We start from the raw sequence: 12,060 nt of genomic DNA on the forward strand, positions 1-12,060 counted from the left end.
CCTCTATCAGACTGTTGTCCCAGTTGGATGAGACAGAGCGGGCGTGTGATGAGTTCTGGGGGACACACCAGGCCAAGCTGGAGCAATGTCTGCAGCTCCGCCACTTTGAACACAACTTCAGAGAGGTGAGTGGGACAACACACACACACATACACACACACACACACACACACCTGACGTCTGTACACCTTGGGTAACATAGACTAGCTACAGTATCTGAAAGCAATACACCACAGAGCAACATAGTGACACAGCTGATCTTACATCTGTGGGACAGTGACACAGCCACCTGTGTTGATGCATGTACATCTGGATCTTTGTGTATGTCCTACCAAAGGTCATTGCCTCTGTGTGTGTTGCTCTTCCAGATGAGATGTCTGCTGGACCAGGTGGCAGATAGATTGACAGTTTTCTCAGAGGTGGGAATAAACCCTGCCCATGCTGATCACATCTTCCGCGACCTGAACAGCCACGAGGAGAGAGTCTTAGTAAGTAAACACACACACTGATACACATATTATCTACAGCACATATCATCTCCCTGTTATTTCTTTTTCTCTCTCTCTCTCTCTCTCTCTCTCTCTCTCTCTCTCTCTCTCTCTCTCTCTCTCTCCCTCTCCCTCTCCTACTCTCACACACACTCTCTCTCTTTCTCTCACACTCTCCCCCTTTCGCTCTCTCTCTTTCTCCTCCCCCCCCTCCCTCCCTCTCACACACTCTCTCTCTCTCTGTAGGAGGTATTGGACGAAGCCCAAGCTTTGGCCCGTGAGGGTGACGAGTTGATCCAGAGCTCTCACTACGCTGAGGACTCCATTCAGCCCAAATGCAGCGAGCTCCGAGCCGTGAGCAAGGAACTTAGTTCCACCCTGAGAGCAAGGAAAGATCACCTACTCAGAGCTATGGAACTACACCACAATCTGGAGAGGGTGAGAGGGACAGACACACACACACAAACGTACTGTATATACACAGATATACTGTATATATACACACACACATACACACATATATATATATATATACAGTCCGGAAAAAATTAAGAGACCATTGCAAAATTATCAGTTTCTATGGTTTTACTATTTATAGGTATGTTTGGGTAAAAATAACATTTTTTTTGCTTTATTCTATAACCTACTGACAACATTTCTCCCAAATTCCAACTCAAAATATTGTCATTTAGAGCATTTATTTGCAGAAGACTGGTCAAAATAACAAGAAAGATGCAGTGTTGTCAGACCTCGAATAATGCAAAGACAATAAGTTCATATTCATTTTTAAACAACACAATACTAATGTTTTAACTTAGGAAGAGTTCAGAAATCAATATTTGGTGGAATAACCCTGATTTTCAATCACAGCTTTCATGCGTCTTGGCATGCTCTCCACCAGTCTTTCACATTGATGTTGGGTGACTTTATGCCGCTCCTGGCACAAAAATTCAAACAGCTCAGGTTTGTTTGATGGCTTGTGACCATCCATCTTCCTCTTGATCACATTCCAGAGGTTTTCAGTGGGGTTCAGGTCTGAGATCGGGCTGGCTATGACAGGGTCTTGATCTGGTGGTCCTCCATCCACACCTTGATTGACCTGGCTGTGTGGCATGGAGCATTATCCTGCTGGAAAAAACAATCCTCAGAGTTGGGGAACATTGTCAGAGCAGAAGGAAGCAAGTTTTCTTCCAGGACAACCTTGTACGAGGATTGATTCATGCGTCCTTCACAAAGACAAATCTGCCTGATTCCAGCCTCGCTGAAGCACCCCCAGATCATCACCAATCCTCCACCAAATGTCACAGTGGGTTTGAGACACTGTGGCTTGTAGGCCTCTCCAGGTCTCGCACCCACTGTGAAATTTGGTGGAGGATTGGCAATTTCTCGCATGGAATAGCCTTCATTTCTCAGAACAGAATAGACTGATGAGTTTCAGAACAAAGTTCTTTGTTTCTGGACATTTTGAGCCTGTAATCAAACCCACAAATGCTGATGCTCCAGATACTCAACTAGTCTAAACAAGGCCAGTTTGACTGGTTCTTTAATCAGCACAATAGTTGTCAGGTGTACTAACATAATTACAAAATTATTTTCTAAAGATCAATTAGTCTTTTAAAATGATAAACTTGGATTAGCTAACACAACGTGCCATTGGAACACAGGAGTGATGGTTGCTGATAATGGGCCTCTGTACACCTAGGTAGATATCCATAGAAAATGTGCCATTTCCAGCTACAATAGTCATTTACATCATTAACAATGTCTACACTGTATTTCTGATCAATTTGATATTATTTTAATGGATTTTTTTTCATTTTTTTTCTTTCAAAAACGAGAATTTCTAAGTAACTTTTGAACGGTAGTGTACAGTTGAAGTCGGAAGTTTACATACATAGCCAAATACATTTTAACTCAGTTTTCCTAGTAGAAATTCCCTGTCTTAGGTCAGTTAGGATCACCACTTTATTTTAAGAATTCGAAATGGCAGAATAATAGTAGAGAGAATGATTTATTTCAGCTTTTGTTTCCTTCATCACATTCCCAGTGGGTCAGAAGTTTACATACACTCAATTAGTATTTGGAAGCATTGCCTTTAAATTGTTTAACTTGGGTCAAACGTTTCGGGTAGCCTTTCACAAGTGTCCCACAATAAGTTGGGTGAATTTTGGCCTATTCCTCCTGACAGAGCTGGTGTAACTGAGTCAGGTTTGTAGGCCTCCTTGCTCGCACATGCTTTTTCAGTTCTGCCCAGACATTTTCTATGGGATTGAGGTCAGGGCTTTGTGATGGCCACTCCAATACCTATACTTTGTTGTCCTTAAGCCATTTTGCCACAACTTTGGAAGTATGCTTGGGGTCATTGTCCATTTGGAAGACCCATTTGCGACCAAGCTTTAACTTCCTGACTGATGTCTTGAGATGTTGCTTCAATATATCCACATCCCTTTCCTCCTCATGATGTCCTCTATTTTGTGAAGTGCACCAGTCCCTCCTGCAGCAACGCACCCCCAAAACATGATGTTGCCACCCCCGTGCTTCACGGTTGGGATGGTGTTCTTCAGCTTGCAAGTCCCACCCTTTTTCCTCCAAACATAACAATGGTCATTATGGCAGAACAGTTCTATTTTTGTTTCATCAGACCAGAGGACATTTCTCCAAAAAGTACGATCTTTGTCCCCATGTGCAGTTGCAAACCGTAGTCTGGCTTTTTTATGACGGTTTTGGAGCAGTGGCTTCTTCCTTGCTGAGCGGCCTTGTCAATATAGGACTCTTTTTACTGTGGATATAGATACTTTTGTACCTGTTTCCTCCAGCATCTTCACAAGGTCCTTTGCTGTTGTTCTGGGATTGATTTGCACTTTTCTCAACAAAGTACGTTCATCTCTAGGAGACAGAATGCGTCTCCTTCCTGAACGGTATGACGGCGGCGTGGTCCCATGGTGTTTATACTTGCGTACTATTGTTTGTACAGATGAACGGGGTACCTTCAGGCGTTTGGAAATTGCTCCCAAGAATGAACCAGACTTGTGGAGGTCTACATTTTTTTTCTAAGGTCTTGGCTGATTTCTTTTGATTTTCCCATGATGTCATGCAAGGAAGCACTGAGTATGAAGGTAGGCCTTTAAATACATCCACAGTTATACCGCCAATTGATTCAAATTATGTAAATTAGCCTATCAGAAGGTTCTAAAGCCATGACATCATTTTCTGGAATTTTCCAAGCTGTTTTAAAGGCACAGTCAACTTAGTGTATGGTAACTTCTGACCCACTGGAATTGTGATACAGTGAATTATAAGTGAAATAATCTGTCTGAAAAATGACTTGTGTCATGCACAAAGTAGATGTCCTAACTAACTTGCCAAAACTATAGTTCGTTAACAAGAAATTTCTGGAGTGGTTGAAAAACGAGTTTTACTGACTCCAACCTAAATTTTTCCGACTTCAACTGTACACACATATACTGTATATACACACACAGACTGTATATACACACACACACACATATATAGTATCAGTCAAAAGTTTGGACACACCTACTCATTCAAGGGTTTTTCTTTATTTTTACTATGTAGAATAATAGTGAAGACATCAAAACTATGAAATAACACTTATGGAATCATGTAGTAACCAAAAAAGTGTTTAACAAATCTAAATATATGTTACGATTAAGATTCTTCAATGTAGCCACCCTTTGCCTTGATGACAGTTTTGCAAACTCTTGGCATTCCCTCAATGTGCTTCATGCTGCTGCAGAGGATAAGTTAATTAAAGTTACCAGCCTCAGAAATTGCAGCCCAAATAAATGCTTCACAGAGTTCAAGTAACAGACACATCTCAACATCAACTGTTCAGAGGAGACTGCGTGAATCAGGCCTTCATGGTCGAATTGCTGCAAAGAAACCACTACTAAACAGTCCCTCCAGGTTTTTGCAAATTTTTTTGTGATTTCTGCGGCCAAAACTGCTTGGTTTTGCGGGAGCTTTTCTGAAATTCTGCGATACATTTTGCTATGTTTTTTTCACGTTAATTTCATATACAGCAATAAAAAAGTAATATGTGCTCTGTCTAATAAGTTGACTTCAAAATACTTGAGATTGTGATTTTTTCTGAAGGGATTGTAAGGTAGATAAAGGACAGAAAATGTGATTGATATGTACTATTGCATTTTTTTTTTATCCAGAAAGATCCGTATTAGCTTTTGTGATCCATATTAAGTTTTACAGAGAGTTTATAACGGCAAAGCTGTCAAATTACACTCAGTGCTTGGAGCAGCGCTCTCCATAGAACAGACTGGGAGAACAGAGTGCCGAGCACCCTACTAAAGCCAAGGTTAGACTGGGGAGAACAGAGTGCCGACCACCCTACTAAAGCCAAGGTTAGACTGGGGAGAACAGAGTGCCGACCACCCTACTAAAGCCAAGGTTAGACTGGGGAGAACAGAGTGCCGACCACCCTACTAAAGCCAAGGTTAGACTGGGGAGAACAGAGTGCCGACCACCCTACTAAAGCCAAGGTTAGACTGGGGAGAACAGAGTGCCGACCACCCTACTAAAGCCAAGGTTAGACTGGGGAGAATAGAGTGCCGACCACCCTACTAAAGCCAAGGTTAGACTGGGGAGAATAGAGTGCCCTCCACCCTACTAAAGCCAAGGTTAGACTGGGGAGAATAGAGTGCCCTCCACCCTACTAAAGCCAAGGTTAGACTGGGGAGAACAGAGTGCCGACCACCCTACTAAAGCCAAGGTTAGACTGGGGAGAATAGAGTGCCCTCCACCCTACTAAAGCCAAGGTTAGACTGGGGAGAATAGAGTGCCCTCCACCCTACTAAAGCCAAGGTTAGACTGGGGAGAACAGAGTGCCGACCACCCTACTAAAGCCAAGGTTAGACTGGGGAGAACAGAGTGCCCTCCACCCTACTAAAGCCAAGGTTAGCGGAGTTAAAGTTTGAGTAAAACGCCACTCACCTTGATTCTTTCAGCGCTTACCACAGTCTTCCATGCTACCACTTCAATCATGGGGGTCTGCCGCTGCTGTGGGAACTGCTCTGACATTCTCATATGCTTTGCTTATTCGAAGTGACTGTTGATTGTTGAATTTCTCCAGTTTACAAAAAACATTTTCTTTTTAAATTTTGCGCGCTCGTTAGCTGTTATTTTTGTTGGCAAATGAGATTGATTTCTGTTCATTGTACTGCCTATCAGCCATCAACAATCACCCATCATCTTCGCACGTGAATACGCTGACAGGCCTGGGGGGGAAACTTTGTTGGATTGGGCCATTTTCCACGGTAACAGTGCAGTAATTGGTTAAAATTACGAACCCACTTTTGATTGGACCCTTTTATGCGCTAAAAGTCTGGGGATTGGTCAAAATCGTGAGCTCTCGCATAATATGTGCTGATTGGTTGATTTTGAAATGGAATTATGCGATCACAGAATCGCGGAATCCTGTAGGGACTGACTAAAGGATACCAATAAGAAGAAGAGACTTGCTTGGGCCAAGAAACACAAGCAATGGATATTAGACCGGTGGAAATATGCCATTTGGTCTGTCCAAATTTGAGATTTTTGGTTCCAACCACTGTGTCTTTGTGAAACGCAGAGTAGGTGAACAGATGATCTCCACATGTGTGGTTCCAACCGTGAAGCATGGAGGAGGAGGTTTGATGGTGTGGGGGTGCTTTGCTGGTGATTTATTTAGAATTCAAGGCACACTTAACCAGCATGGCTACCACAGAATTCTGCAGCGATACGCCATCCCATCTGGTTTGCGCTTAGTGGGACTATAATTTGTTTTTCAACAGGACAATGACCCAACACACCTCCAGGCTGTGTAAGGGCTATTTGACCAAGGAGAGTAATGGAGTGCTGCAGCCGATGACCTGGCCTCCTTAATCACCCGACCTCAACCCAATTGAGATGGTTTGGGATGAGTTGGACCGCAGAGTGAAGAAAAAGCAGCCAACAAGTTCTCAGCATATTTGGGAACTCCTTCAAGACTGTTGGAAAAGCATTCCAGGTGAAGCTGGTTGAGAGAATACCAAGAGTGTGCAAAGCTGTCTTCAAGGCAAAGGGTGGCTACATTGAAGAATCTCAAATATAACATATATTTTGATTTGTTTAACACTTTTTGGTTTACTACATGATTCCATAGATTATTTCATAGTTTTTATGTCTTCACTATTATTCTACAATGTAGAAAATAGTAAAATAAAGAAAAACCCTTGAATGAGTAGGTGTGTCCAAACTTTTGACTGGTACTGTACATATACTGTATATATATATACACACACACACACGCGCACGCACGCACACAGACACACACACACACATAAAGTCAATCAAATCAACCTCATAAACCTCTAAAAACTCACTTTCCCTATCACTCTCTCTCTCAGGCTGCTAAGTGGTGTGGTGATGGCCTCTACCTGCTGGCCTCCCAACCCGTGGACAAGTGTCAGTCACATGAAGGGGCGGAGTCAGCGCTGCAGGAGATGGAGCGTTACCTAGATACGGCGGGACAGAACAAACTAACTGATCCTAGCGCCATCTACAGTGATTACAAGACAGTGCTCAACCAGGACTTCAGGGTAAGGGGATCCAGCTCTCTGACATGAATCCATGTCTGGATGTCACTAAAATGTGTCATCATAACGTCAATAAGTCAACGCAAAGAAAAGAAAACAAACAGCTGTCAACGCCTGTGAGTGTCCCACAGTAATGTTGCTCCTTGGTCCTCTGCACTCCTCTCTCCTTTCCTCTTCTCTCATCTCCCCCCTTTCCTCTCCTCTCATCTCCCCTCTTTCCTCTCCTCTCATCTCCCCCCTTTCCTCTCCTCTCATCTCCCCCCTTTCCTCTCCTCTCATCTCCCCTCTTTTCTCTCCTCTCCCCCCTTTCCTCTCCTCTCATCTCCCCTCTTTCCTCTCCTCTCATCTCCCCCCTTTCCTCTCCTCTCATCTCCCCTCTTTCCTCTCCTCTCATCTCCCCCTTTCCTCTCATCTCCCCCCTTTCCTCTCCTCTCATCTCCCCCTTTCCTCTCCTCTCCTCCTTTCATCTCCCCCTTTCCTCTCCTCTCATCTCCCCCTTTCCTCTCCTCTCCTCCTTTCATCTCCCCCTTTCCTCTCCTCTCATCTCCCCCTTTCCTCTCCTCTCCTCCTCCCTCAGAACCAAGTAGAGAAAGTCTTTCAGAAGCAGGTGTCCGTGCAGGAGATGTTTGAGAAGAGGATGGTCAGTCTGAAGAAGCTGGCAGCCAAACAGACCAGGCCAGTCCAGCCTGTGGCCCCAAGGCCTGAAGCCTTCATCAAGTCCCCACTCTCCTCGCCAGGTGAGCCCCGACATATCACATGTTCTTACATACCACCAGTCCTTACATACCACCAGTCCTTACATACCACCAGTCCTAATATACCACCAGTCCTTACATACCACCAGCACTCTGTCCTCACAAATACAGTCCCGACATAGAGTTAATGCTCTTTTAACTGGAACAGTCAATGTATATTTAGATACGTGTATAGTGTTAATTTCCCACCTCATGTCCGCACCTCTCTCTTCCTCTGCGCCATAGCAAAGAGAGTGCTGGAGAAGAGTTGCTCAGAGGGAGACTCTGTGAATGGGGTCAGCTGTAGAACAGTAAGTAGAGGTTCCTCTTACTTTGGTCAGTCTTTTACTGTGGGGTAGTATTACCATACCAGTAATATGTATGTTAAATGAGACACTAGCTCCAGTAATTTCAGTAGATCCTCATCCTATCCTGTGTTCACAGGTGGAGGACCAGCTACAGAGCAACAGAAGTACCTCACTGTCAGAGGAGGACGAGAACCTGGCCATCCTCAGAAAGTAAGTTCTGTCTGTGTTCTGTCAGCTGTTATGATGTATGATGGCTAGTGTCTTCGTTATGTCTGACCATCTGTCTGCATTGAGTCTTTGATGTTTCTCTGACCTCTCTGTGTTGTGTTTCACCCCATAGAAATAAGAATTATATAGGCTCCTTAATCATCTGGTGTCTGTATCATGTATGGCCTGTATGTAAGCTATAACACCTGACCTGTCTGTATTATTATAATATAATTATGTCTGACCAGTCTGTATTGTTATAATATAATTATGTTTGACCCGTCTATATATTATAATATAATTATGTCTGACCTGTCTGTATTGTTATAATATAATTATGTCTGACCTGTCTGTATTGTTATAATATAATTATGTCTGACCAGTCTATATTACTATAATATTATGACTGACCCGTCTATATTACTATAATATTATGACTGACCCGTCTATATTATTATAATATAATTATGTCTGACCCATCTATATTATTATAATATAATTATGTCTGACCAGTCTATATTACTATAATATTATGACTGACCCGTCTATATTATTATAATATAATTATGTCTGACCCATCTATATTGTTATAATATAATTATGTCTGACCAGTCTGTATTGTTATAATATAATTATGTCTGACCAGTCTATATTACTATAATATTATGACTGACCCGTCTATATTATTATAATATAATTATGTCTGACCAGTCTATATTATTATAATATAATTATGTCTGACCCGTCTATATTATTATAATATAATTATGTCTGACCAGCCTATATTATTATAATATAATTATGTCTGACCCGTCTGTATTATTATAATATAATTATGTCTGACCCGTCTGTATTATTATAATATAATTATGTCTGACCCGTCTATATTATTATAATATAATTATGTCTGACCCGTCTATATTATTATAATATAATTATGTCTGACCCGTCTATATATTATAATATAATTATGTCTGACCCGTCTATATATTATAATATAATTATGTCTGACCCGTCTATATATTATAATATAATTATGTCTGACCCGTCTATATTATTATAATATAATTATGTCTGACCAGCCTATATTATTATAATATAATTATGTCTGACCTGTCTATATTATTATAATATAATTATGTCTGACCGGTCTATATTATTATAATATAATTATGTCTGACCAGCCTATATTATTATAATATAATTATGTCTGACCTGTCTATATTATAATTATGTCTGACCAGTCTATATTATAATTATGTCTGACCAGTCTATATTATAATTATGTCTGACCAGTCTATATTATTATAATATAATTATGTCTGACCAGCCTATATTATTATAATATAATTATGTCTGACCCATCTATATTATTATAATATAATTATGTCTGACCAGCCTATATTATTATAATATAATTATGTCTGACCCATCTATATTATTATAATATAATTATGTCTGACCAGCCTATTATTATAATATAATTATGTCTGACCCGTCTATATATTATAATATAATTATGTCTGACCCGTCTATATATTATAATATAATTATGTCTGACCCGTCTGTATTATTAGAATATAATTATGTCTGACCCGTTTAGGGAGGCAAAATTCCAGTAACTTTCCCAGAATGCCCAGTTTTCCCAGAAACATAGTGGGAGGATTCCGGATTTCCTGCTTATTCCCTCTCAATTCCGGGAGTCTTCCAACTGGGATTCCTGGAAAACCAAGGAATTTGGGGAAAATTACCGGAATATTGCAACCCTAAACCTGTCTAAATCATGCCTGACCTGTCTATACTCTGTCTGACCTGTGCTATGTCGCTCTGTAGACATGTAATGAATGAGCTGCTGGAGACAGAAAGGGGGTACGTGGAGGAACTGCACTGTGTCCTACAGGTGTGTACCTCTCCCCTGGACCATATGAACCCCCTCCCCTGGACCATATGAACCCTCTCCCCTGGACCATATGAACCCTCTCCCCTGGACCATATGAACCCTCTCCCCTGGACCATATGAACCCTCTCCCCTGGACCATATGAACCCTCTCCCCTGGACCATATGGACCCTCAATCCCTCTCCCCTGGACCATATGAACCCCCTCCCCTGGACCATATGAACCCTCTCCCCTGGACCATATGAACCCTCTCCCCTGGACCATATGAACCCTCAATCCCTCTCCCCTGGACCATATGAACCCTCAATCCCTCTCCCCTGGACCATATGAACCCTCTCCCCTGGACCATATGAACCCTCTCCCCTGGACCATATGAACCCTCTCCCCTGGACCATATGAACCCTCTCCCCTGGACCATATGAACCCCCTCCCCTGGACCATATGAACCCTCTCCCCGGTACCATATGAACCCTCTCCCCTGGACCATATGAACCCTCTCCCCGGTACCATATGAACCCTCTCCCCTGGACCATATGAACCCTCTCCCCGGTACCATATGAACCCTCTCCCCTGGACCATATGGACCCTCAATCCCTCTCCCCTGGACCATATGAACCCTCTCCCCTGGACCATATGAGCCCTCTCCCCTGGACCATATGAACCCTCTCCCCTGGACCATATGAACCCTCTCCCCTGGACCATATGAGCCCTCTCCCCTGGACCATATGAACCCTCTCCCCTGGACCCATTAATCCTCAATCCCTCTCCCCTGGACCATATTAACCCTCAATCCCTCTCCCCTGGACCATATGAACCCTCAATCCCTCTCCCCTGGACCATATTAACCCTCAATCCCTCTCCCCTGGACCATATGGACCCTCAATCCCTCTCCCCTCGACCATATGAACCCTCTCCCCTGGACCATATGAACCCTCTCCCCTGGACCATATGAGCCCTCTCCCCTGGACCATATGAGCCCTCTCCCCTGGACCATATTAACCCTCTTATCCCTCTCCCCTGGACCATATGAGCCCTCTCCCCTGGACCATATGAACCCTCAATCCCTCTCCCCTGGACCATATGAACCCTCTCCCCTGGACCATATGAACCCTCTCCCCTGGACCCATTAATCCTCAATCCCTCTCCCCTCTCCCCTGGACCCTATGAACCCTGTCAGTCGTCTTCACCTGTGTGCATCTGTCTTAAGTATTCAGCTTACCCTCTCCAAATCATGAGCTCAATCATTAGAGGTGCTGGTTCACAAAACTGACCTGAGATCTGTCTCTAGGTCATCCTAAATCATCTTTCTCTGTGTATTTAAGGGCTATGCCTCAGAGATGGACAATCCAGCCATGGCCAGCCTCATGCCCGCTCCTCTGCAGAACAAGAAAGATGTGCTGTTTGGCAACATGCCAGAGATCTACACCTTCCACAAGAGGTAAATGAGCGCCCTCCCTAGCGGTTAATAATGGTGCTTACACAGTGATAGAACTACTGTCATTGTATTAACTGACTGATGATCTCTCTGTTTCTTGTCATCTTCCAGGACCTTTCTGGGGGAGTTGGAAGAGTACCAAGGCTGCCCGGAACTTGTGGGTCGTTGTTTTCTGAAGAGGGTCAGTGATTGGAGATTGAACTGGGATATGTGGCGTCTAAATCACTAGTCTGATTGTGAAGCAGGGCTATTTCTCTCTTTTCTTTATTTTCTCTCTCTCTCTCTCTCAGATGACAGACCTGCAGATCTATGAGAAGTATTGTCAGAATAAACCTCGCTCTGAGAGCTTGTGGAGACAGTGCTCCGACTGCACATTCTTCCAGGTACACACCATATACAC

General features: G+C 43.0%; 1 protein-coding gene across 11 annotated transcripts in view; it reads left to right on the forward strand.

Moving 5' to 3' along the window:
• Nucleotides 1–12,060, forward strand: part of LOC139546366 (guanine nucleotide exchange factor DBS-like) — a 118,966-nt gene that overhangs the window by 96,386 nt on the left and 10,520 nt on the right. For all 11 annotated transcript variants that reach the window (XM_071354678.1, XM_071354675.1, XM_071354672.1 and 8 more), the window contains 11 exons: nt 11–125; nt 369–488; nt 735–926; nt 6,890–7,081; nt 7,656–7,815; nt 8,059–8,123; nt 8,257–8,330; nt 10,161–10,227; nt 11,548–11,663; nt 11,772–11,841; nt 11,951–12,043. In XM_071354678.1, the coding sequence (XP_071210779.1) occupies nt 11–125; nt 369–488; nt 735–926; nt 6,890–7,081; nt 7,656–7,815; nt 8,059–8,123; nt 8,257–8,330; nt 10,161–10,227; nt 11,548–11,663; nt 11,772–11,841; nt 11,951–12,043 (1,264 nt within the window). The remainder of the gene's footprint in view (nt 1–10; nt 126–368; nt 489–734; nt 927–6,889; nt 7,082–7,655; nt 7,816–8,058; nt 8,124–8,256; nt 8,331–10,160; nt 10,228–11,547; nt 11,664–11,771; nt 11,842–11,950; nt 12,044–12,060) is intronic.

Source organism: Salvelinus alpinus, chromosome 20, assembly GCF_045679555.1.
Source record: "Salvelinus alpinus chromosome 20, SLU_Salpinus.1, whole genome shotgun sequence".
In the NCBI taxonomy this organism is placed as follows: domain Eukaryota; kingdom Metazoa; phylum Chordata; class Actinopteri; order Salmoniformes; family Salmonidae; genus Salvelinus; species Salvelinus alpinus.